This window comes from Trachypithecus francoisi, unplaced genomic scaffold (genome assembly GCF_009764315.1).
Source record: "Trachypithecus francoisi isolate TF-2019V2 unplaced genomic scaffold, Tfra_2.0 Lachesis_group8, whole genome shotgun sequence".
Lineage (NCBI taxonomy): Eukaryota > Metazoa > Chordata > Mammalia > Primates > Cercopithecidae > Trachypithecus > Trachypithecus francoisi.
The window spans coordinates 102,390,585-102,417,571 of NW_022681473.1; the positions used below are offsets into that span (position 1 = coordinate 102,390,585).

At 49.5% G+C, this 26,987-nt stretch overlaps 1 protein-coding gene across 4 annotated transcripts in view; it reads left to right on the plus strand.

Annotated features, from left to right (window-relative positions):
* Positions 1-14,287: 14,287 nt before the first annotated feature.
* Positions 14,288-26,987, plus strand: part of ZBTB16 (zinc finger and BTB domain containing 16) — a 198,131-nt gene continuing 185,431 nt past the window's right edge. Inside the window, exons 1-2 of one of the 4 annotated variants that reach the window (XM_033207560.1) lie at positions 14,288-14,605; positions 17,945-19,302. In XM_033207560.1, the coding sequence (XP_033063451.1) occupies positions 18,035-19,302 (1,268 nt within the window). In that variant the 5' untranslated portion in view covers positions 14,288-14,605; positions 17,945-18,034. Of the gene's footprint in view, positions 14,606-14,889; positions 14,972-16,053; positions 16,182-17,944; positions 19,303-26,987 lie in introns of those variants that run through there. The other 3 variants (XM_033207557.1, XM_033207559.1, XM_033207558.1) reach the window with 3 other exon arrangements.

The following is a 26,987-nucleotide window of genomic DNA, read 5'->3' on the forward strand; positions in this document are numbered from 1 at the left end:
TCCACCTACCTTGGCTTCCCAAAGTGCTGAGATTACAGGCGTCAGCCACGGCCCTGAGAATAGAATTCTTACCACCGTGTTGCTATTATTGCTGGGTTAGGAGCCACAGGAGGGTTTCAACTTTACTGCTCCCTAGTCCCCCTTGTTTGTGACCTCAAATTTTATTACCCGGGTTCACCACCCTCTTGAGATATTGGTGCTAGTTTTTGAAAATCAAATCTTCCCTCTATGGGCAAGACATGCCATTGAGAGGTGACAACGTGCTACCAGCCCTCACTCTCAGACGCTCCTCAAGCTCGACGACCACTCTGGCGGCTTTTGAGGAGCCCTTCAGCCCGCCATTGCACTGTGGGAGTCCCGCTCTGGGCTAGCGGAGGCCGGAGCCGGCTCCCTCTGCTTGCGGGGAGGTGTGGAGGGAGAGGCGCGCGGGCGGGAACTTGGGCTGTGCTGGGCGCTCACAGTCGAGCGTGAGTTCCGGCTGCCTCCCCGCGGGGCAGGGCTCGGGACCTGCAGCCCGCCATGCCCGAACTCCCCCCGCCCCCATCCACGCTCCCCCCGCGACCAGGGTGAGCTCCCGCACAGCCCTAGCCTCCCCAACGAGCGCTGCCCCCTGCTCCGCAGCACTGGGTCCCATCAACTGCCCAACGGCTGAGGAGTGCGGGTGCATGGCCTGGGACTGGCGGGCAGCTCCGCCTGCTGCCCTGGTGCACGATCCACTAGGTGAAGCCAGCTGGGCTGCTGGGTCTAGTGGGGACTTGGAGAACCTTTATGTCTAGCTAAGGGGTTGTAAATACACCAATCAGCACCCTGTGTCTAGCTCAAGGTTTGTAAATACACCAATCAGTACTCTGTATCTAGTTCAAGGTCTGTAAATACACCAATGGGTACTCTGTATCTAGCTAACCTAGTGGGGACTTGGAGAACTTTTCTGTCTAGCACTCTGTGTCTAGCTAAAGGATTGTAAATGCACCAATCAGCACTCTGTGTCTAGCTCAGGGATTGTAAATGCACCAATCAGCACTCTGTCAAAATGGACCAATCAGTTGTCTATAAAATAGACCAATCAGCTCTCTGAAAAATGGACCAGTCAGCAGGATGTGGGTGGGGTCAGATAAAGCAATAAAAGCAGGCTGCCCAAGTCAACAGTAGCAACCTGCTGGGTTCTCCTTCTACTCTGTGGCAACTGTGTTCTTTTGCTTTTTATGATAAGTCTTGCTGCTGCTCGCTCTTTGAGTCCACGCTGCGTTTAAGAGCTGTAACACTCACTGTGAAGGTCTGGAGCTTGACTCCTGTCAGCAAGACTGTGAACCCACCAGAAAGAAGAAGCTCCGGATACATCTGAACATCTGAAGGAACAAACTCCAGACACATCATCTTTAAGAACGCTTAACACTCCCCGTGAGGGTACCATGGCTTCATTCTTGAAGTCAGCAAGACCAGGAACCCACCAGTTCTGAACACACCATGACTGAAGATTTTTTAAAAAATAATGCTATGTACTTGGAAGGCAATACCAAAAGATCTCCAAGAATGGCTGAATGGCTTCCATGACATCCTCATGATTGTCCCAAATTGGCTCTGGTCCCAAGTCCTGGTGCTCATTGGCCATATGACTTTGGGAATACTGTGCCACCTCTCCGTTCTGCTTCCTCTCTTATAAAATGGTGAGATTGGACTGATGCAGGACAGGTGGACTCCAACGTGGGGCTTAGCCCATGAGTTGGTTTCATCCAGGAAATAATTCAAGGGCAAGCTGAGGTAGAAGAAAACAGCTGTACTGAAGCAGCCATGTTACAGCTCCAGTGGTGGTAAGCTCTGACTGCTCCTGCAGATGAGGGCCACTCCATAGGCAGAGAGCAGCCGCTCAGGGCAGCTTTGCAGTCATATTTATACCTACTTTTAGTTACAGGCAGATTAGGGGTAGTTTACGTAGAAGTTTTGGGTCATCAGTTCACTGCTAAGGAAAGGGGCAATAACTCCCAAGTATTGCCATGGCAATGGTAAACTGACATGGCACACACGTGGGCTGTCTTATAGGAGAGCTGCTTCTGCCTGTCTGTTTTAGCTAGCCCTCAATTTGGTCTGGTGTCTGAGCCCCGCCTCTGGAGTCGAGTCCCACCACTCACCTTAGGACTAGTTGATATTTCAAGTCTTTTTTGCTTGTAAGAGTCTATCTGGCATTTTGAAGAGGGCAACTGTTTTGAAGAGGGCAAACTCATGCAAGCTTATGGAAAAGTGAACTGCCTTGCCATCTGATTACACCTAATGTATACGAATAGGCATGAGTGCCTGGTGGGTACTCATTTAAAATTGAACATAACAGCTTTACCAGCCTATCTATTTTCCACATTAACCCACCACCCCATTTCCTCTCCTCAACCTAGAGGAAAGAAAAAGAGGCCGGGCGCAGTGGCTCACGCCTGTAATCTCAGCACTTTGGGAGGCTGAGGGAGGCGGATCACCTGAGGTCAGGAATTTGAGATCAGCCTGGCCAATATGGTGAAACCCTGTCTCTCCTAAAAATACAAAAGTTAGCTGGGCATGGTGGTGCATGCCTATAGTCCCAGCTACTTGGGAGGCTGAGGCAGAAGAATCACTTGAACCTGGGAGGTGGAGGCTGCAGTAAGCGGAGATCGCACCACTGCACTCCAGCCTGGGCGACAGAGAGAGAGAGACTGTCCAAAAAAAAAATCAAAGAGAGAAATGTTGTGTGTCCTCTGTTACATTTGGCAGGGGAAAGAAAGGGACATGGCAAGAAAGCCAGAAAAGAGACCTTCTGGGAGTGTCTCCATATTCAGAAATCATTCACCAGCCAGAGTTTTTTTTCTCTTTGCCATATATTAATCAGCCTGATGCTAAGTTATCCAGCTGAAATTTGCAGGGCAATGGCCAGCCCCTAGTTGTTAGCTAGTTGACCGGGACCATGTATATTTAGCTTAATTATACCAGGCACCTGGAGTCACAGAGGGCTGGAGTACAGTGGTGTGATTGTAGCTCACTGTAACCTCAAACACATGGGCTCAACCGATTCTCCCAACTTAGTCTTCCAAGTAGCTGGGACTACAGGTGCGCTACCATGCCTGGCTTATATATATATATAATTACATATTAATATATATGTATTTGTAGAGACAGCAGGGTTTTGCCATGTTGCCTAGGCTTGTCTCAAACTCTGGATCTGCCTGCCTTGGCCTCCTGAAGTGCTGAGATTACAGGTGTGAGCCATGAGCCGGGCCCCATCTCCTTCCCTTCTCTTGATGCAGGACCAAATGCCTCTGCCACCAGGAATGGAAATTAATCCAAAGAGGAAGTATGAGGACAAGCGGTCCAGGCATGGAGTCTGTGGGAGCTGGCTGCCCTTTAGCTGTGTGGCCTCAGGAAGGCAGCTTTATCTCTCTGTCTCATTTTCTTCAGCTGTAAAATGGGTTTGACAACAGTCCACACCTCATGGGATTAGTTGGATGAGTAAAGGAGATGTCACATGTCAAGAGCCAGACCCTGGTGCCGAGTGAGTCCTCAACCTGTGTTAGCCATAGGTTATTCCCTCATAAGCAGTATTCAATAAATGTCACGGCCAAAATAAATGGAAGGTAGGGCTTAAATTTGTTTACGCCTATCAAATCAATATTCATTCCACATAAACAACAGAGTTTATCATGCTGCTGGCAGGTGCCCCTCCAAGAGACTGAAGGAAATTGCTGAGCAAGATCACAGGAAATGGAAAAGTCAGATTTTGGCTTCATTGGTTACTCTGTTACCTTTGACCCAGGCAGACTCTGTGTGGTGGTGTCCTCCCAAACACCTCCCCCTCCCTGATCCTCTTTCATTTTGGGAAACAACAGTAACACAAGGCCTCCCACCACCTGCCCTTCCTGATTCCAGCCTTGCTTATTAAACAGTAACCTTCCTGAGGGCAGAATTATTTTTTGACTGCAGATTCCCCCCAGTGCCAGCCCAAAGGTACACTTGGATTTTTAACAAAGCAGCAACACGAGCACCGTAGGGCTGAGTGGTGGACTTTTTTTCTTCTCAGAGATTTTCAGAGACCAAACCGTTCAGAAAAGCAAAACAAGCTGCCCACATTCAGGGAACTGCCATCCCTGCCAATTCGTGATTAATCAACAAGGAAGAAGGTTGGTTCCTTGAAGGAAAATAAAAGAAATATGGACTGGAAGGGGGAAAGTCACGGAGAGTGGTGGATCTGGGATAGACAGCTTCCTTAACACTTTCTCCTTCCATGTAGCCCTCTGTGACTCCAAGTTCCTGCTATAATTATGCTAAATATATGTGATCTTGGTCAGCTAGCTAACGGCTAGTGGGTAGCTGCTGTCCCTGCAAATTTTGCCTGGATAACTTAGCAGCTGGCTGACAAATATATGGCAAAGAGAAAAAATTCTGGCTGGCAAATGATTTCTGAATATGGAGGCACCCCTAGAAAATCTCTTTTCCAGCCAGACACAGTGGCTCATGCCTGTAATCCCAGCATTTTGGGAGGCTGAGGCGGGTGGATCACCTGAGGTCAAGAGTTTAAGATCAGCCTGGCCAGGCCGGGCGCAGTGGCTCAAGCCTGTAATCCCAGCACTTTGGGAGGCCGAGATGGGCGGATCATGAGGTCAGGAGATTGAGACCATCCTGGCTAATACAGTGAAACCCCGTCTCTACTAAAAAATACAAAAAACTAGCCAGGCGAGGTGGCGGGCACCTGTAGTCCCAGCTACTGGGGAGGCTGAGGCAGGAGAATGGCGTAAGCCCGGGAGGCGGAGCTTGCAGTGAGCTGAGATCCGGCCACTGCACTTCAGCCTGGGCGACAGAGCGAGACTGTCTCAAAAAAAAAAAACCCAGCCTGGCCAACCCAGCCTGGCCAACATAGTGAAACCCTGTCTCTACTAAAAATACAAAAAATTAGCTAGGCGTGGTGGCAGGTGCCTGTAATCCCAGCTACTCGGGAGGCTGAGGCAGGAGAATCCCTTGAACCTGGGAGGCGGAGGTTGCAGTGAGCTGAGATTGAGCCATTGCACTCCAGTCTGGGCAACAAGAGCGAAACGCTGTCTCAGAAAAAAAAAAAAAAAAGACAGACAGAAATCTCTTTTCCAGCTTTCCTGCAATGCCCTGTCTTTTCCTCTGCCCAAATGGAACAGAGCACACCCACATTTCTCTATTCACCCAGCACAAGCCATCTCTCACCCCAGACTGGTAGGCTGGAGCCTCCCAGCATGGCCAAAGTGAACACTCACATGCTTCCCTTTCTTGTGGAGAAGAGATGCAGGCTGAACTGAGGTGGGTGGATGGGAGCCTGCAGTCTGTGCCTGCGTCACCCTGGGCGTCTCTACAGACCCCCCTGGTCTTGTGAGTGTAATGCTAAAGGTTAATAATAATCACAACAGGCAGCCCATCATTGCCTCCCTGTCTGGCTGAGAGGTTTACAACTTAAACTCATGGCAGAGGGAGAAATTGGCTCAATCACTTGGAGTAATGGTACATGGAGAGCCAGTTGGGCATGACTGCTATTTAACTCAAGGAAACCAGGCTGCTGCGCTTAACGTACGTACACACTAATAAACATGTCATGCTACGAGGTGAAAATTAACACCACTCCCTGCACACCCTGCTTTGCTCCCCATTTGCCTGCTTACCTCACTCCCAACAGAATGAACGAGATGAGCCTGGGAGAACAGGGCCACAAACAGCTGCGCTCAGCTGCAATTAGAAGCCAAGAAACACAGGTCATGCTTCATTCTTTTAAAGAGATTTAAAATTGGCTGGGCACAGTGGCATACGCCTGTAGTCCCAGCACTTTGGGAGGCCAAAGTGGACAGATCACCTGAGGTCAGGAGTTCGAGACCACCCTGGCTAACATGGCGAAAACCCATCTCTACTGAAAATACAAAAATTAGCTGGGCATAGTGGTGGGTGCCTCTCAGCTACTTGGGAGGCTGAGGCAGGAGAATCGCTTGAACCAGGGAGGCGGAGGTTGCAGTGAGCTGAGAACGCACCACTTTACTCCAGCCTGGGCAACAGAGCGACACTCCATCTCAAAAACCAAAGCCAAACAAAACAAAAATAAAATTAATTACAATGTCTTACTCCAAATATTTATAAGTTACTATGGAGGAGGAGGGTAGAAAGAAAGATTACCTGACAACACTAATATTACCTAATGTTTTCAGATCTTTTACTGTGGGCCAGGCACTCCTTGAGCATCCTCACAGAATCTTTAGTGAGGTGGATACTCTAATTGTCCTCAATTTACAGGGGGCACATTGCAAATCAGAGAGCTTAAGTAATTTTCTTGAGACCACCCAGGACCAATGTGGTGGATGTATTGAATACAGACCCACCTGATTAAATCAAAGCCCACAGTCTTAGCCTTTATGCTATGCTGGGTATTTATGGTACAAAGGAGGAAGTGGAAGATGGGAAGATCACTGGCTTGACCAAGGTCTGGAATAGATCCACATTATGATGCCTTCCTTTCTGCCCCCATCCTTGTACCCATAGAAACTCAGTCGGGTGGAAGAGGCTGCTAAGGAAAAAGAGGCTCACAGGAAAAAGGGTAAACTAGAAACTGTCAGGATCTTTCCTCATTTGCCCTTTGGCCCTGTCCACACAGGGTGCCCAATGCATAACTTCCTCGTGATCAAGTGGATCTGGAGGCCTCTCCTTGTCCCAGTGAAATCCCAGCTCAGGTGCTATATATCCTTGCTGCTTCTGACAAATGAAACCAAGATGTATTAATTAAGGTAATGCTAGTTACTATAATAAGCTGAAAAATATGTAACAGCTAAAAACTAGGGTTGCTAGATTTAGGAAAATAAAAACAAACAAAAAATTGAAATTTGAATTTCAGATAAACAATTTTTTAGTATAATTATGTTCCATGCAATATTTGAGACATACTAAAAAGTTATTCATTGTTTATCTGAGATTCAAATTTAACATTTTCATTAATTTGTTTTATTTGGCAGCCCTAGGGAAGATATCAGAAGTTTATTTCTTATTTATATAAAATCCAAAATAGATGTTTTTTAGTAGTTTTTATGGGCCAGTCCTGGAAGTGGCACAGAGGATTTCTGCTCACAATCTGTTGGCCAGAACTCAATCACATGGCCTGCACCTCACTGCACGGTAAGCCAAAAAATGTAGGTGTGCCCAGGAAGAAGTTTGGGGAACAGCTAGCCAGTCTCTGCCACACCTGGTAACAGCAGAGTGAATCTGTCAGTACTCGTGCCTAATGCGTGTCTCAAATGCTAGTGCTAGATTCAGTCAGCAGTCCTACATCCACTGGGGTTCCTAGGAGGGGTCAGATGCTCTCCTCTCTGCCTTGAACTGGGTAGCTGCTTGGGCCTGGGATGACAAGCCCATCGTGGGAGTGATAAGCAATGTGATTCAAACAAATTCATTTCACTTCAATTCAATGCAATTTTTTTTTTTTTTTTGAGATGGGCTCTCATGCTGTTGCCAACACTGGAGTGCAGTGGTGTGATTACGGCTCACAGCAGCCTCCTGGGCTCACGCAATTCTCCTTTCCCAGCTTCCCAAGTAGCTGGGACTACAGGTACATGCCGCCATGTTCGGTTCATTTATTTTTTATTTTTTTTGTAGACAGGAGGTCTCACTATGTTGCCCAGGCTGGTGTCCAACTCCTGAGCTCACGTGATCCTCCCGCCTCAGCCTCCCAAAATGCTGGGATTACGGGCGTAAGCCACCATGCCTAGACAATTTAATAAACATTTATTAAAACTCCTAGGATATTTAGAAAAGCTTGGTTCTAGGCTCCTGGGGAAGACATTAACTGAAACAGCCCAGTTATACCCTCAATTAGCTGTATACAATTAAATTCAACAGATATCCTCAACCCTTATCCACAGTCCATTCATCTTTCAAAGGCTGGTGAAAACCTCATAGCACAAGGAATTCTGCCCTAAATGTTTGAATATAGAATGGTCCCCTCTCTCCCTAATTCCTGAAATATTTGGTCTCTATGTTCATTCATTCATTCATGCATGCATGCTTTCAGGTAGTTCATCAACAAACATTTACATCTACTCTGTTTGACAGTGTGCTAGGCTCTGCGGCTTGGGAGTGGAAATACTAAATTGAACAAGACTGAGGCCTTGTCTTGCAGAAACTCACAAAGGAGGGGGTGGTCAGAATGAAGACTCAGTCAGATATAAGGCAGATGGTGGTAAATACTATAATAAATGTTCAAATAGTGCTAAGGGGCTTACGGAGAATGGGAGAAATTAATTCTGACTCAAGGGTGGGTGGAGAAGATTACATCCAAGATCCAGCAATGACTTCCAAAAGAGACAAATGAACCTGGCCTGGCAAGGGAGGCAGAGTCAAAGTGTCTGGCTCAGAGCCCACCACAGCCTTGGCTCACAGGCATCTCCCGGTCTTCCACTCACTCAGTCCTTTCAGGGAAAGGCACTGAGCTTCTCCCAAGGGAGAACTCCAAGGACATCTTTCATTTCGTCTTACAAATCCATACAAATTTGCAATTCTACTCCACAAGATACGAGCGTTTGTCTTGCTATAATTTTAATATGATTGGCATAAATTACCTGTTATCAAGTAAAATAGCTTCATCTTATGGCTTGTGTACCCCTGACATACCACTGCTATTTGAAAAGAGGCTTCTCCAGAAACTCAGCTTCTCAGCGTGTGTGACTGGAAGGTGAGTGTTCGCTTACCCCTTGCATTTTCTCCCTCTCGGGATAAATGGAATATTCTGCTTTAAGGACCCTAAGTCTGGCCATATCATGTTTTGTGAACGGCCAACACAGTAACTATGGTTGAGGCCTGTATTTGTTGAATGAGGTTTTCATATGCTTCTTTCACATCAGGAGAGAGAGAGAGAGAAAAAAAAACTTGGTAAAGGACATGGAGTTGTATTTCTGGACTATGGTGGCACCTCCAAGGATTATGGTTTTCCTTTTGCATGGCTTTGTCCATTACTATAACGCTCCTGTTATAAAACAGCTGCCGTGGATCGAAATCCATAATGTTAACTCAAAAGTTAAGCAGTACGCTATTATAGTTAAACAGCATAAGAAACTGTTACACAGCCCCTCTTCCTGGACCCCCAACAAAGAAACATCAAACTGTTAAAAACACCCATGTCTCCCCATGAGGACTTGGGGGTTAATTTTCAGCATGGTGTCTGGGGATTCATCTGTGGGACTCCCATTACCCGTAATAGGACTCATGCTGCTTCACTTCATGCACACGATATGGAAAATGCACCCTTCCCTAGTGACGAAATTTTAGTTTTGAAATTGAGGCTCGCTTTTGCAGAACAAAGCAGATTTCCAGAAACACCAAAAACTATTCAATGTTGGCCTAGAGCCTATGTGTCCATGCTTATGTGAGTATGTGTATCCGAAAGGGAGAAAATGCCTTCCTGTAAGTGCATATGCCCCTTTCAAAGACAATATTCAAACATTATGCTTGATAGCTGACAGCGATCAATGGTTGCTGTGTTTCACCCCAAAGCTTTGTTAGGAACCCCGTAAAACCTGGCACATGGTTTGTGACACCCAGTGAAACATGGTGCTTCTTCCATAATATCCTGAGCCCTGCTGCCTGTCATTAAGGGACCTCTCTTATTAAGCATCTCTTTTTTAAATGGCTGCCATCATCTGGTCCCAGTGTACATTAAATCCCATTATAATTATGAACACACTTCCCTGTAACATTCGTTGCAGATCTCATCCTCGCTGCCTACCCCCTTAGGGCATCTTTGCACTAATAACAACTCAGATTTGCTATCTGAGTTGACAACATTAGGTCCCAACACCATTTGCAATATGTTGGGAAAAGAGATAGAGAAGAAGAAGCTTTTTCTTCCTCAATCATGAAGATCTTGGGGTCACAGTGACCCAAGGCCTCAGGGGCTAAAAAAAAAAAAAAGAAAAAAATAATCCCTCCTCCTGCCCTTTTCAAAAGTTACACTCTGCTCTGCAGATGAGGGAAGGGCATACTTGGCACCTGGAAGAAAAACTCAAGTTTGTAAACACCACTAACCAGGTCTCTGTTGGTTGGGGCGGTGATGGTGGTGGTAGTGGTGGGGTGGGGGATGAGGGATGATGGCAATCACTAATCAAAGAAGCCGTCTTACTTGGTTTGCTGAGCATCAACTAACTGGAACACATAACACACACATCACCTGATTCTTTCCCCCTCTGCTTTTTGGAGGGGGCATCCAAGAAGTAATATGAAAGAATTAAACTTTAAAAACAAAAACAAAATGTCAACATATACAGGAGTAAATTCTCCTCTGCCTAACTTTTTTTTTTTTTTTTTTGAGATGAGATCTTTCTCTGTCGCCCAGACTGGAGTGCAGTGGTGCAATCTCAGCTCACTGCAGCCACCACCTCCCGGGTTCAAGCGATTCTCCTGCCTCAGCCTCCTAAGTAGCTGGTATTACAGGCACATGTCACCATGCCTGGTTAATTTTTGTATTTTTAGTAGAGATAGGGTTTCACCATGTTGGCCAGGCTGGTCTCAAACTCCTGACCTCAAGAGATCTGCCTGCCTCGGCCTCCTAAAGTGCTGAGATTATAGGCATGAGCCACTGCGCCCAACTTATTCTGCCCAATTGTTGACATCACCCACAGCTCTATAGTAGATGTCTGGAGTGATGATCTGAAGGACTGTAAGACTGTAAGATTTTTTGACTCCAGAAATGGACACAATAGGTTTGCGGTGTCTTCCCCTAACAGTCCCCGGTAGGGTAAAGGTCTGATGCCCTGGTGCATTCCCCAGTGGCAATCTGGAGTTCTCAACTGCAGAAAATACTTTTCCTCTACTCAAGGGCATCACTACCTGCATCTCTCCCTGAACATGCTTCATTCTCCTCTCCACTCATCACAAGTTTTTGGGGAAATGCAAAGTAGCATCTTCTCCCCAAAAGGTAGGGATCCTTGATTTTTTTTTAAATTGTGATAGAAAAGTTTACTTTGAAATAAAAAAATTAAATATATGTCCCAAATTAAGAGTTGGAACTTAAAGAGTTGCAACATTCCATTCATACTCAGAATACTCAAAACACCACTACATTCTTCTTCCTATCTCTTTAGTTGAAGATTTTTTGTAATTCAAAGCCCCCTCCACAACTTCTGCCTGAGATTCTGAGGGAGGAGACAAAGTGTAAGATCCTGGGGGATCTAAGTCTGTTTACCTGGTGACCAAGCTGAGAACCATTTGGTCCTCAGCTTGGTTGGCTGCTGCACAGATCTTGGCCTCAGTAGAGCAAGAGAAGAAGGAAAGTTAAAAGCCCTTGTTTCCTTGATCCATTTCACTAGAGGCTATATAATCTAGAAGTTAAGAGCATGAGCTTTGCAGTCAGAATGGTCTGATTTAAAGTTTCAGCTCTGATGTTTAATAGAGCTACAGTCTGCAGTAGGGCACTTAATCTCTCTGAGCCTCAGTTTTCATGTCCACAGAAACTGGGAAAATAATAGCACCTGCGTTAATAGGATTGTTATGTGGATTAAATAAAACAACATAGGTAATGTGTTAAGGTTCATAGTCAGTGCTGAGAATGAGTTATTATTTTCACTGTCTCATTCCTGTATGATCTCTTAGAACTGCTATACCCTCCTCTTCCACTAACTGAGCTCTGAAAGACTGCCAGTGGTGGGAGGTACATGGGTAAAGAAGGAGATGAGAGAATAAGAAGATTTAGCAATGGAATTCCATGCAAAGGCCAGCTCATCTATTCCTCTGTCTCTAGCATGATCTCCCCCTGAGATTGAGATCTCCTGTATTTTTAGAACTGATACCCAGATTTCCCTTACAAGACCCTTCAAGAAAAAATGTAAAAGAAAAATCACTCTAAATACATGAACATGAGAGAGACAGAAAGACAGCGGGCATGCGCGCGAGAGAGCGATTGAGTATTCTCTTGTAATTTTCCATCCTGCTTGTTTTTAGGTGCTGCCATATGAAATCTCTGAACTGAGGATTCTCATCAGCCTTCCCAGGACCCAAGGACATAGCTCTGGCTATAAATGGTGCCAGTTTTGGTGGGGGAGCTGCTGCTGCTTTATCTGGGCCCAATAAACCTTATCAAACTGCTGTGCAGCCAGCCTTCAGCGCTAAGTGGAAATGCTTGGAGCCCAATGCTGGCATTCAGCCCACAGCCTCGCCTGCCTTCTTCCTTTTTGTTACCTTCTCCACCTCTTAAATTCAGGCATTAATCTCTCTTTAACACTTACTAACAAGGGCTGGGCTTTTTAATGGGCAGAGTTTATGAAGCAAGGGAGATTTTCACATAGAGTGAATATGGCACCGGGGTGGGGAGGCCAGGGCCATGGAGGATTGTGCTTTCTCTCCCATTGTTTCCAGAGATTCTCTCTTTCTCTGATTTGAGGATTAATAGGAGATTAGGATCAGGGGGTTAATTGTGTGCTTCTCCTGCTACTGCACTGAGGAGAGGCTGGTAGGTGGATGTGGACAGCAAAGCGGAAACCTCCAGCAGGCACTATCTAGGCAGAAGCTCAACAAGTGTAATGATTCTTTCTTCTATTTCCCTGGTGAGGCACCAGGAGGGTCTTTTCTCCTCTCCTTACATCCCTCCACTCTTGCTTTCCTTGCAGACCAGTTATTTCCTAACTTTCTTTAAATCCCTTTCTTTCTATCCCTAACAGGGTGTATAGACCTTAGTTAGAGAAACAGGTAGCCTCTAAAAGGAATTGCTCTGTATTGTTAATGAAATGAATACCCAGGGACTCGGTTTCCCATTCCCTTGCCTTGGGTTTGATGTGGTTCTATCCAGTGCTATCAGAGGAGTCCTTCCTTCACAAAAGTGTGTTCCCCTGCCCAGCTCTCTCTGCAGACTCCTGCTGGGCTGAGGTTTCCCTGCTCTTAGGAGTCAGGAGTGGCTCTTGCTGGGATGGACTAACCCGTCTTTGGGGCTGTCCCATGAGCGGCCCTTGTGAACCCGGATCAGTTCCGAGGTGTAAACTCTGCTGTCTGGCCTTCAGCGGGCAGATACAGATTTCTGCCACCTTCCATGGCCCTACAGTTCATGGGAGAGTGACTTGACTCTCCGTCTGGGGCAGTGCCAGAGGCACGCATAGAGATGTGGATTCTAGGTGAGTCCTGCGGAAAACCTTTGGCCCACCCGCGAGTCACGGACAGAACATGCAGACCCAGGCCTCGGTGACATAAGCCCCGCATTGCTAAAACCACGTGACCTCGAGGGCTGACTGGCCTGAGACCCCTGGATGGCGCTCTCGGCCACTCCCACTTCCCACCGTAACCTCCTGGGTTTTGGTCAGAATCCACAGCCCGTGCCCAAAGAGCGCTTCCCGCCTCTGGCACTCTACCTTCGCTCAGCTACAGGGAAAAGAGGAGAGGGCAGCTTTCTGTAGTCAGAGGAAGGGTACATTTTCTTTGGCTGCTCTACCCTCTAAAGTAGGGCGGCCCGCTGAAGGAGGACGCACTTTTGAGGGGCCCAGAGCTTTTCCAAGTTTCCCCCTGCCCCCTGAAGACTGTGCACTGAGCTGGGCGCAGTTCTCGGAAACTCTTTGCACCCAGATTGCTGGGGGTCGGGGGTCGGGTGCGGGCAGAGCCGAGAGGCTGTCCAAGTCTGAGAGAGAGAAAAGTTTCTCCCAGGACTCGACCTTGGCCTCCAGCAATCGCGACAGCTAAAAAGGGACGTCTCGCTTCGACAATAGATCTCCGCGGACCTTCTGGCACCTGGTTCACCAGGATCCTCGAACTCTGCCTCGGGAGACTTCTTGAAATCCGGATGCTCAAGCCGGGAGGCGCGCAGTAGCCAAGAGGATGAGAGGCCCGGGTTTGGGCTAGGAAAGCGGCCTTTTGAAACAGATGTCAGGGGCTACTGGGAATGCAGCCCAGAGCCATGAGAAAAAAGTTAAAGGCGAGATGACACGCACTGAATTGAGGCAAACATTGGAAAAGGGGACAAAACTGCATGCTTGAGCACCGGGGTGCAGGGGAGGGGGGACAATGTATCCAATGGAAATTAACATCTTGGGAGTAGGTGGGGGCTGCTGCGCGCCCTTCACCGTCAGTTCCCCTATTAAGGATTCCGCGTCCCCTGCACGTCTGTCTTCTAGCTCCTTCCTTCCTCTCCGCTCGGCCGGTGAGCGGCGGCCGCCGGCGCCCCAGCAGCAGCTAGATGTCAGGCGAAGCCCGGAGCGCGGAGCGCGGGGAAGGGAGGGGAGGGGAAAGGAGAGGTGGGGCGGGGAGCGCGCGCGGGCTCGGCCAGTGCGGGGTGGTGGGCGGGCTGAGCCGGGGACGGGGAGGGGGGAGGGAAGGGGGGCAGCTGTGGGCAGGGAGCCGGGCTCGGCCGCCAGCACTAAAGATGGAGAGGCGCCGGGGCCTTGCAGGGGAGGGGGCTCGGCGTTGACGTGGGACGCGGCGGAGGCGCAGCAGCCGGTGGTGATTTGCTAACCTCGCAGCAGAGAGGAGTTGAGGGCGATGAGAGCGGGTACTGCGAACTGCCGGGCGATGCTGTCGCTGCCGCCGTGATACGGAGAGCAACAGTTCCCCAGCAACACCCCTCCCCGACACAGGCACACACCCCCCGACAGGCACGCACACCCACCCCACAGTGCCCGGCTCGGCTGCGGTGAGTGAGGGGCCGGGAAGAGGCGCACCGCCGAGCGAGCGCCGCGCGCCGGGGCTCCCCGGGGCTGGAGAGGTCTGGGGGGCGCGCGCTCGCTTCGGCCACTCGGCCGCTGGGCTTGTGCCTTTTTTATTTGGCGTGTTCCCTTCCTGCCGCTGCAGCCGTCGCCGCAACCGGTTGGGGGTCGGCTAGAAGGGGGAGCCCCGGCTGTCAGCCTGGGCACAGCTGCCTCCCCAGCCCTTCCTCTCCTAGGGCACGGTCGGGGTGAGAGGTGGGGGGCGTAGCGGTCTGCGGGGGCTGAGGGCGTGAGCAGAGGGTCGGGGATCCGGAGGCTTTGTACCGGCAGGGGCCAGCGGAGGAAAAGAGCCGGTGGGTGCTCTTATGTATGCGGACCGGTGCGCCGGCGCGAGATAGGGTTGTGGTTTATTTATTTGTGTGTCTATTCGCCGGCTGGGAAGCTAGAATCGGAGGAGCTGACGAGTAGATCTGGGGGCGGAGGGGAACAGGACTGGGACTGCTTACGTTTTGTTTCTGTTTGAAAAAACGTGGTGGGCTTTTTATTGATTGGACTTGATCCCCCCCTTTTGCAGGGGAGGGAGGGAAGCTCCAGAGGGTCTCCAGCGCTGCGGGCCCTCCTCGGCTCTCGGCGGGACCGGCGGTGACACCGGAGCTCGCCGTGCGCTCCCGGCCGCTCTCGGTGGGTGCGGGTCTGTGCACCTGATGCGTTCGGGATGCCTTTTCCACCCTGGCGCGCCCGCCGCTAGCTCGCACAGCGCCTCGCACACGCCCGCACGCGCTTAAAATGCGCAGGGTCCCGCCGGCCGACGTACCCACTGGGACGCACGGAGCGCTCCGCACCGACTCGCTCGCCGCTTCCCCGAGACGCTCACACCGTTCTTCGGCCGGGCGCGCTGGCCGCTGGCGCCGCTGGCCAGAGGCCGGGACCCAGCCGGTCGCTCCCCGGGGGTCACGGCCCTGGGTCGGAGAGGGAGGGCGGGCAGACCCCTTCTCGCCTTTCCTCCCACAACTCGTTTGCGGGGCTTTTGTGCTTCCCCTTAGCCGCGGGGCGGGTCCGCCTCCCTGCTGCTCTCCCCGCGGAGTCCAGCCCGCCCGGACTGTCGCCTTTCCTCCCAGTCTCTTTCGCTTTCCCTCGTCCCTAGCTCAGCTCTTCATCTTTCAGGCGTCTAGCTCCTCGGGAAAAGTTGCTTCCCCAAGTTTCCTGAAGTCGTCTCCAAGTCTCGGTGGGGGTCGCTGGGAACTGGAGGCGTGTGAGAGCGCGGTCGATCCCCGGAGCTCAGGCGGGTTATCGCCGGTTCTTCCCCGCGCCGCCAGGCTGGACGCTGCAGCCACAGCGCCGGCCGGATCGCGGGCGCCGAGCGGCGGGAGGGGAAGACGGCTGCCCATGGGCGCCCCGATTTCCCTCAGGACCCAAAGGGCTTGTTTTGGGGCGCCAAGCTTCCATTCTTTTGGCTGTTCCCTCCTAGTTCTCAGAAGCCCCGATGTCTGCGGGAAAGCACGCGGTGGCGAGGCTCTGCTGAATGTTCATCCCACCCTTGACGGCCTCCGTCCCCACCCCGGGGTAGGCAACAAAAGTGTCTTGACCAGCCGTCCTGTGAATCCTTTCTGCGTGAGCTTGGTGGCTCCTGAACTGATAGACCTTCTTTTGGGGGTGGAGGCAAGCAAGCAGTGTTCGAAGAGTGAGGGAGAGACCTTGCTGTTCCTTGGTCTCAGTGCATTCACTGCAATATTGGTCGCTGCAAGGCAGACACGGGGAGGGCCCTGGGCCTGCGCGGTCTTTCTAACACTCCTTAAGCGGAGTTTGGAGTCTAGGAGCCCTCTTATTGATCCCAAACAGGCTCTGGGAGAGGCCTTTGTTTCCCAGCCCCGTCTTCCCTTCGTATTGGTTGTAACTCACACCACAGATGATGGTGCCAATATCACTTCCAGCACCTCTGAGCCATGTCCGGCATCCCTTGCTGCCCCTGGTCACAGGACTTGCAGACTCCTTGGAGCCTGTGGGACACACTTGGAGTTCACACACCCAGCCCAGCATGAGCGCTCCTGGCTGTAGGGGAGCATATTTACTGTGGTCTCTCTCCATACCTTAATGATCCATCCTTCTTCGTTTTTTAGATCCTCCTGTCCACCGGGCAGTTGTGGGCAGGACGGTAGGTACAGCACCTTATATAAGTGTGTGTGTGTGTGTATGTAAACACACACACGCTTTTTTTTTTTTTAAATTTCTGAGACGGAGTTTTGCAGTTGTTGCCCAGGCTGGAGCGCAATGGCGCAATCTCGGCTCACCGCAACCTCCGCCTCCCGGGTTCAAGTGATTCTCCTGCCTCAGCCTCGCTAGTAGCTGGGATTACAGGCGGGTGCCACCGCGCCTGGCTAATTTTGTATGTTTTGTAGAGACGGGGCTTCTCCACGTTGGTCAGGCTGGTCTCGAACTCCCGACCCCAAGTGATCCGCCTGCCTGGGCCTCCTAGAGTTCTGGGATTAGAGGCGTGAGACACCACACCCTGCCCCACACACTCTTTCTGTCTGTCTCTGGCTGGTGTACATACACACAGTTCAGATTTTAGATTATACATACAATAACTTTGAGGCTTCCATGGGTAGAAATGACCTAAGTTTGTGTGTGGGTTGTATATATGTGACTGTTAGTACCTAGGGATAGGGACAGGGCTTGGGGCTGCCAGTGCTTTGCAACCTTGAGAATAGTAGAAGGCCAGAGGCCAAGGCTGATGGTGAGAGGATAGCCTTTGCGGAGGAGAGCCCAGTGTCCATAGATGTCTGTGGGCCATGACTACAGGCTCCTGGCCTCCAATGAGTTTGACTCTGCTTCTGGGGCTCCTGCAGTGAGGCAGAGTTTAGAAAAACTTTGTTTTAAAGATGAGGTTTGACATCCAGGGGGTTGGCGTGAAGCTGACAAGGAAGGGGCTAAAGTCTTGCTAATTTTAAGTAAGTGCACTTCATCATAATGAATGTTGGCCTTGCCTAGGGAGCTCCTACTCTCAGATGCAGAGAAAGCTGAGGACTTACAGGGCTTCACTACAATTTTCATTTCACTTCATCTAACAGATGTCATAGAGTAGTGAATTAGGCATCTGCTGTGGCAGAACCTTCTTTTCACTCTTAGCATCCCTGGGCTTGAAAGGCAGATTTGTAGATTTCTAGGAAGCTACTTCAATTAAAATCTCTAAGATTCTCTTGCTAGGGGTTTGGCAGCAGGGAGGAGGGGGCATGTTGTAGTGGTTGAATTCTTACTTTTAGGGACACTGATGAATTTGTCTTTTGTTCTCTCATCTCTTTTGCTTCTTCCCCTCTTCTTTCCTCTAGCCTCCTCTATTGGCCCAGGAAGCCCACCCTGCCCCGCCACGCAGAGCCCAGAAGGAAAGAGAGCCTCATGCCTGAGCCGAGGGGAGCACCATGGATCTGACAAAAATGGGCATGATCCAGCTGCAGAACCCTAGCCACCCCACGGGGCTGCTGTGCAAGGCCAACCAGATGCGGCTGGCCGGGACTCTGTGCGATGTGGTCATCATGGTGGACAGCCAGGAGTTCCACGCCCACCGGACGGTGCTGGCCTGCACTAGCAAGATGTTTGAGATCCTCTTCCACCGCAACAGTCAGCACTATACTCTGGACTTCCTCTCGCCAAAGACCTTCCAGCAGATTCTGGAGTATGCATATACAGCCACGCTGCAAGCCAAGGCGGAGGACCTGGATGACCTGCTGTATGCTGCCGAGATCCTGGAGATTGAGTACCTGGAGGAACAGTGCCTGAAGATCTTGGAGACCATCCAGGCCTCAGACGACAATGACACGGAGGCCACCATGGCCGACGGTGGGGCCGAGGAAGAAGAGGACCGCAAGGCTCGGTACCTCAAGAACATCTTCATCTCAAAGCATTCCAGCGAGGAGAGTGGGTATGCCAGTGTGGCTGGACAGAGCCTCCCTGCGCCCATGGTGGACCAGAGCCCTTCAGTCTCCACCTCATTTGGTCTTTCAGCCATGAGTCCCACCAAGGCTGCAGTGGACAGTTTGATGACCATAGGACAGTCTCTCCTGCAGGGAACTCTTCAGCCACCTGCAGGGCCCGAGGAGCCAACTCTGGCTGGGGGTGGGCGGCACCCTGGGGTGGCTGAGGTGAAGACGGAAATGATGCAGGTGGATGAGGTGCCCAGCCAGGACAGCCCTGGGGCAGCTGAGTCCAGCATCTCAGGAGGGATGGGGGACAAAGTTGAGGAAAGAGGCAAAGAGGGGCCTGGGACCCCAACTCGAAGCAGCGTCATCACCAGTGCTAGGGAGCTACACTATGGGCGAGAGGAGAGTGCTGAGCAGCTGCCACCCCCAGCTGAGGCTGGCCAGGCCCCCACTGGCCGACCTGAGCACCCAGCACCCCCGCCTGAGAAGCATCTGGGCATCTACTCCGTGTTGCCCAACCACAAGGCTGACGCTGTGTTGAGCATGCCATCTTCGGTGACCTCTGGCCTCCACGTGCAGCCTGCCCTGGCTGTCTCCATGGACTTCAGCACCTATGGGGGGCTGCTGCCCCAGGGCTTCATCCAGAGGGAGCTGTTCAGCAAGCTGGGGGAGCTGGCTGTGGGCATGAAGTCAGAGAGCCGGACCATCGGGGAGCAGTGCAGCGTGTGTGGGGTCGAGCTTCCTGATAACGAGGCTGTGGAGCAGCACAGGTAGGCCCCGCTCCAGCCCCACACCTGATGTGGGACTTGAGGCCCTCACACCCCTTCTTCACACCCTGGCTGCTCCCAGGTTAGGGGCCTCACTCCCCTGTCTTGGCAATTTGTCAAAAAACCAAAAACACTTCTTCTAAGGTTCTGGGGGATAGGGGAGCAGATTTTTTTAGAGTGTAGTGAGAGGGCCTAGGATCTTTCCAAAAAGCATCCGGGGACACTCATGGGCTCAGCTTCTTAATAGGCCCTTCCCTCTGTTTTTTGCTTTTGGGCTCCTGTTTTTTTTTTCTGCTGTTTGGTCTGTTCTCCTTTGCTTGAAGTGACTAATAAAATGGAGAGAAGGAGAAAAGGAGTGGGATGAGGGTCTCTTGTGCCCTGGATCTGACCATGTTACTAGGTTTCAGGTCCTCGGGTTCCCATGCAGTGGTCCCTGCAAAGACAGGCTTTCTGCAGCTTGGGAGAATGGGAGGGGCTGGAGGCTACTTAAGCCACAAGAGCAGCTGCAGGTTCCAAACCTTATTCCTGGTAAAAGTTAATTTCCTTGCTCTGTCTCCCTTCTTATTCTCTGATCCTGCACATGCGTTTAGGGGGAATTGATATAAATGCAAGGGGAAAGGATGGGTGTAAGAGTCTTGGTCTTGCAGCCTGTGAAGTCTCATTCTTATCCCATCTCTGCTCACATTGAATTAAATGCCGCTTCAGGCTAGCATTGGCTTCCCTCCGGCTTCCGTTTCCTTCTCTATGAAATAACCATTCATTGAGCTCTTATGACATGTTTGGTTCAGTACTAAGCACTTTCCATGAGTTGCATTTTCATTACAACAGCCCTTTGAGATAGGTAATGTCCTCCTTCTTCTTCTTTTTTTTTTTTGATATGAAGTTTCGCTCTCATTGCCTAGACTGGAGTGCAATGGCGTGATCTTGGCTCACTGCAACCTCCGCCTCCCGGGTTAAAGCGATTCTTCTGCCTCAGCCTCCTGAGTAGTTGGGATTACAGGCATGCACCACCACACCCAGCTAATTTTGTGTTTTTAGTAGAGATGAGGTTTCACTCTGTTGGTCAGGCTGGTGTTGAGCTGCTGACCTCAGGTGATCTGCCTGCTTCGGCCTCCCAAAGTGCTGGATTACAGGTGTGAGCCACTGTGCCTGGCCAGTAATGTCCTTCTTTTACATGGAACAATACTAAGGCTCAGATGTCAAGTCTCTTTTCCAGGGTCACACAGACAGGGAGAGGCAGGGCTGGATTCAAACTTAGGTCCTTACCCCCTGGTACTCTGCTGCCTTGAAGAGGATCATGTCTGTGGAGCAGAGGGTTTTGGAGATTGCTTGTTGGAAGTGGAGTAAATAACAGAGGGAATCAGTAGCGAGTTTGTTTTTTTTCCTTGCCTCTGTCATAAACCCTATGCCCATCATTTTACCCTCTAGTTTCTGGGTCAGATGAATGGAGTCAAGAAATCCAGCTTTCTGTTGTCATTGATGACAGCGTTTTGCTGCACACCCTGTGGTCTGCTGTTTTGCTGATTCTCTACCTCCCCCGCTTCACCCCCATTCCCCTGTTGCTCATTCAGGTACGGGGGATGTGAGTGAGAGGGGTTGGGGTGGGGATATCTGGAAGTTGATCTCATCACCCCTAGCCGGAATCTGCTCTGACCCTGCCTCTTCGACAGCTCAGAGGCTTACCTCGTGGAAAGTGCGGCAGAGCTAAACGTAGCCGACTTTTTCCAGTGGGTGCGAAAAATAACCGCCACTAAGGTGTGTCTTCTTGTGCTTCTACTGCTCAGAAATAGACTGAGGTTGTGTTTGTTTCTGCTCAAACTTTCCTAAAGAGGAAACCCCCTCCCCAATGTTGACCAGATCTATGTATCATCTTTCCGGATGTGAATTATTTCGGCTGTGTGCTATGAGAACTAGGGTATGGTGGGAAGTAATTGTTTTTCTAGCTCTCATCAGGTCCTGGTTCCTGATTGCTTTTCTTTACCTGAGAGGGCCACAAAAGATACCACTCTCTTGAGAGTTCCAAGTTCCCCTTCAGCAAGACCCTCATTCCTCTGGGGAGAGAGGGAGGGTTGGCCATGTTGCATTCGAAAGAGCCTGGGTAGTGGAATTGGCCATATTTAGCGGTGAGAGCCTGTGATACTTATTTAACCTTTCTGGGCCTTGTTTCACTCACTACTTTTGTTTTTTTTTTGAGACAGAGTCTCGCTCTGTCACCAGCCTGGAGTCCAGTGGTGGCTGGAGCTACAGGCGCCCACCACCACGCCTGGCTAATTTTTTTGTATTATTTAGTAGAGATGGGGTTTCACCACGTTAGCCAGGATGGTCTCGATCTCCTGACCTCATGATCCGCCCGCCTCGGCCTCCTGAAGTGCTGGGATTATAGGTGTGAGCCACCGTGCGCCCAGCCTTCACTCACTTTTTAAAATGGAGATGGTCAACAGGATTGGTGCTAAATTAATGAAGTCAAATCCAGAAATCACTAGAGCTGGGATGGGCACATAGTCACTGCGGCAGTGAAGAACTGACCCTCTGTCCCTTGTGTTGTTTAGGCCTCATCTCTGCATGGTCCTCATTGGCTCTGAGTTCTAGTGTGTAGTGTCCACAGTGCTACCCTCCATGGGGGTTGTGTTGACTGTGAGGTGGTGCAGAGAATGTCCCTGTCCTTGTGAGCATATGACAGCAAGACACTGGCCCTGGAATCCTCGGTGTCACATGTGGTCTGCTGACAGGAAGAATGTGCTTTTGTTGTTGTTGTTGTTGTTGTTCAGGCAGAGTCTTACTCTGTCACCCAGGCTGGAGTGCAGTGGCATGATCTCGGCTCACTGCAACCTCTACTTCCCGGGTTCAAATGATTCTCCTGCCTCAGCCTGCTGAGCAGCTGGGACTACAGATGTGCACCACCACGCCCGACTGATTTTTGTATTTTTAGTAGAGATGGGGTTTCACCATGTTGGCCAGGCTAGCCTGGAACTCCTGGCCTTTAGTGATCCACCTGCCTCGGCCTCCCATAGTGCTGGGATTACATGCGTGTGCCACCCTGCTCGGCCGAGGATGTGCTTTTGACTGAGGGTGGAAAGTCAGCTGTTGCAGCCCAAGAAGCTAGAGCCAGGGACAGTGCCTTTGGTGAGAAGCTTAGGGGTCTAAAGAAATCAGAAAGGGGAGAAAATAATCGTGTGTGTGCTCGGCCCTCACTCAGATCAGCAGCCCCTCGGGTCCCAGCTAGACGTCCTTTGAGGAAGGCTTTTTTTCTCCCTCTCACCCTCAAAACTCCAGGATTAATGTGCTATTCCCTTTTTTCTACTGTTCTCTGTCTCCCCCCAACCCATCAGCAGTCTGAGAAATGCTGTGGTGAAAGGAAAAACAGCCCTACAACCAGTACAAACAAAAAGCCAAGACAAAAAAAAAAAAAAATCGGAAGGGAGATTTTGATGCCAGGAAGCCGTGGCATTCACTGGAAATATATCGGTGTTAAAATAACAGGCTACAGGGTTTATTTTATTTTATTTTTAAGTCAACAGGCCTGAGTGTTGGTAAAGATTAGATACCTAGCAATCCTTCTTGCATTTCTTCTTGCGGTGGGGGGCAGAAGGGAATGGAGAGGAAATGAAGGCAGACTGCTGCTAAGTGAGGCAGGAAGGCAGGGAGTTTATTATGGAATGTCATTGGTAGGTTTCCCCATGATTTGATCCCAAGCTGGTGTGGAGGGAGGCGCAACCTGTTGGCTCAACAGATAGTGAGAATCAAACTTAGTGGAGTTGTAGATCCCGTTTCCCACAGTAGACAGCAAGATGTACAAGCCGTCCACTGTAGAAATGACATGCTGTAAAATGGATGCAATGTCAAGTGTAGTCATGGATGGGTGGGAAGATCAGACAAAGGCACCACACAGGTAAATCAAATGGGACTGACCTAAATGAACCAGAAGGAAGTCAGGACAGTGAGAAGGTCTGATAGATAAGCAGTATTCTGCAGGCAGATGAAGGAGCAAGTTTTGGGCTCCCAAATCTTTACCAGTGAGTCCACATTACAGAGAATAATGCCTGAGGGAGGGGAAGCTCATCTCAGGATTCTGGAACACTAGACTCTCCCTTTCTCATTCTGAAAGGCTGGAGCAGTTCTGCATGTAGGCTTCTCTGGATATGGTCTAGGAACCAGCTCAACCAGGCCAGGTGCACCTGATCATTCTCAGAGTTACGTACATACGCGATAAGATTACAGGGAACAGTATAGTTGACTTAAGTGTGAACATAGTCCTCATTTATAGTCCCTAGTCTCCCGTGGCTCACACAGCTTGGTCTTTATGTATTTCTGAATTTAGTGCTACAGAAGCACAGTGGGGTCTGGTTTCCAGGGTCCCCTAGATCTTATACAGACAAGCACTTAGGTCAGCTGCAGTGGATGTCGTCGCAACTCTTTGCCTGGTTCCTTTTTTTTTTTTTTTTGGAGACGGAGTCTCGCTCTGTGTCTCCCAGGCTGGAGTGCAGTGGTGTGATCTTGGCTCACTGCAAGCTGTGCCTCCCAGGTTCACGCCATTCTCCTGCCTCAGCCTCCCGAGTAGCCGGGACTGCAGGCGCCCACTGCCATGCCTGGCTAATGTTTTGTATTTTTAGTATAGACGGGGTTTCACTATGTTAGCCAGGATGGTCTCAATCTCCTGACCTCGTGATCTGCCCACCTCGGCCTCCCAAAGTGCTGGGATTATAGGTGTGAGCCACCACACCCGGCCTCTTGCCTGGTTCTTGAAGGGATTCTTAGGAACCACAGGGAATGTCTGAGCCAGCTTTCTGGATCCATGTGTACAGCCCTTCCCAGAGGCTTTGTGGAGCCAGCTCTATAGTGCATGAGCCATGGGGCTAAGATATCAGAGTTCTGCCTGGCCCTTGGCCTTGGTCTCGCTCAGATGGTCAGCTGCTCTGTATTTAGTGGTTGATCATGTAGAAGGCCAACAGGTGTTGACCTTGGTTTAGGCTACTTTTGGGATTTTTGAGGTTTCCTGAGACTCTTGGTTTTCTTTCATCATCCTGTCCAGAACCTCTGATGTCAAACTAAATTCTGTTTGGAAAAGGGTGTGCTGTAGAATAGTGATAGCCACAGCAATAATATTAATAATACCTTTTATCGGTTGCAGCATTTTCTTCTTTGCAAAGCACCTCTAATGACTTTATCTCTCTTGCCCTCACAGCCTTCCTTGAGGGGGTACAGGTCCATAATTCCATATCTGTGATAATGAAGTCTGAAAAGCCCTGAAAACTAAAAGGTTTGCGGTAAACTCATTTAGTGGCAAAACCTGATCTGAACTGACGTGAGGCTATATTTATCCTGTTTATTTTGAATATTCATGTTTTGCTGCAAAAATATTAATGTATTTGATTACAGAGTGCTGCCCTAGACTCCGCTGGCGCTGTTAAACATGATAGGTGTCAGAGTACCTTTCTAAGATCTGAACGGTTTTGGTCGTCCAGAGGTTTTGGATAAGGGATTATGAATGATTATCATTCTCTATTGACAAATGAGGAAAATGAGATTTGGAGCAAGTAAGTGACTTGCCCATGGTCACACAGCTATAAATGGGTAAAACCAGGCACTCAGCTTGCCTTCTAATTCACAGTCCTGGGCGCTCTGCACCAGGCCATATAAGAACATGAGCATTGCTCTTCTGGGTCAAATCCATCTGACCTAGTCTTTGGTTGCCAACACCATCCCCAAGACACCACCATTGGAGGCTACAGCCATCTTCCTTGACGTCAATCCTAAAGGTCAGGTGTATACCAGCTTCTCTTAGTAGCTATTTATGGCTGCCTTGTCATTCACAGATTTGCCAAAATCCTTTTTGAATCCATTTCTATTTCCAGGAAGTATCCTTTTTAGGGGTGATGATAAACTTAAGTTTATAATCTCCTGGGCTCCTGGAAATCTGGTCTTTTGGAGAGGTTGTTGGTTGTGAAGATAGGAAGATGGCAGAAGGCTTTGTAGTGGTGAGGCCAGGTCTAGACCCAGCTCTGCGTTTTTCAGCTCTATCACCATTGACATCATTTTATTCATCGTGAGCCTTAACTTCTTCATTTTTAAAACTAGGCACTTCAGTGAGCTCTTTTGGATTGTTGAGCTCTTTAAAAAATTCTTTTATTCTTTGTGTACCCACTTATATCTTCATGAAGTCCTTTGGTTAATTGAATTTTGCTGTTTTGGAATCTGGATTGGCAGTTCAGCCAGCTAAGTAGGGGGTCAGTTTGATTTGATTCTGTGTGTTCTGACTTTTTTTTTTTTAAATACTTTAACCTGCTTAGGGTTACTGAGCCATCTGGGATCTAGACTGAACTCTTGGAACTTTTGAAGATGATTTCCTTTATTTTGTTTTCAATGGAGGAAAGTTGCCCACTCTTTCATCTCAGTGAGAAGTTCCATTTTAATTTGCTGTCACTATTGGATGGAGCTGCTAATTGCTGGGAGGGAGAAAGCTATAGTTTAGCAACACGTTTTCCTCCTGCTCGTGCTAGGAAAACTATTATGAATCTTTAAAATAGTGATTATCCTCAACGTTAAAATCAAATTCTATTCACAGCTCTTTGATTTCTTGCTAATTCAGGAGAGAAACCTTTCCAATCACTTTAGTTTTTTTTTTATTAATCAATTTAAATCAAGTCCTGCTGAAAGTCCAAGTATATACGATTTAGAGTCTTACTAAATGAATGCAGGTGTGCCTCAGTTTGTCCATTGGAGGAGGGTTTCTGCATTTTCCCTAACTAAAGATTTTCTATTGTGTTTTGGCTGGTTGCCTGGGGTGAAAGCTCTTACTCTCTGGCAGTTATTTAAGTGGTAAGAAATTTGCTACGACTCTCCCCCACCCCCCACCTTTTACAGATAGGAAATGTGCACTTTGACTGTCCAGGTCAGAATTCTGATTTTGCTACTTACTAACTGTGACAGTGGTTGTGTTACTTAACTTCTCTGTGCTCTGTTTGCTCCTTTGTGAAATAGAAATAATAGTAGTAGCTACTTCATTGGGTGGTTATAAGGATTCATCAGAAAATATTTATCCTGTGTGAGGAATAGTGGCACAAAGTCAGTGCTCCCTAAGTGTTTGCTAGGGTGTTTTTCTTGTCATTGTGTGAAGTAGGTTATGCTAGTCGTGCAGGGTGAAAAATGTGTTCATGCTGGTCCAGATCCTGCTTTCTTCCTGAGACCGTTCTTCCGCATAGGTGTCGATCCGTACAGTGCTGTAAAACGGCTGCCTCGGGCACCTCATGTTTGGGTCTGAGACACTGCATCTGCGTCTTCCCCAGAAGCTGATCTCTTGTACTGTGGTGGCCAGGGTACTCTTTGTCCCATTGACCTGAGGCCCGGTGAGTCGTTCCAGTTCTCGTTTAAATTTAGCTGGGCACTACTCCACTGCCATCGGGTCCAAATGCCGGGGAGGCTCACCGACGCGGTGTCTTGTTGCCTGTGCACATCGCTGTGCTTATGACAGAGATGAGGAGCACAGATACCACCTAACTGATGGGGGTCCTGGGACTGGGCTTGTGGGTGTTGGGGGTTCCAGAGCTCCTTTCCTTGCCTGCCTGTCAGTGCAGGATGCTTCTAAAATGTGGACTCAGCAGACTTGGTTTTGAGTGCTTGCTACTTGTCAGATTCTGTGCTAAGTGCACTCACAGCCAGCATCTCCGTAAGCCCTCTAGCTGTCCTGTAAG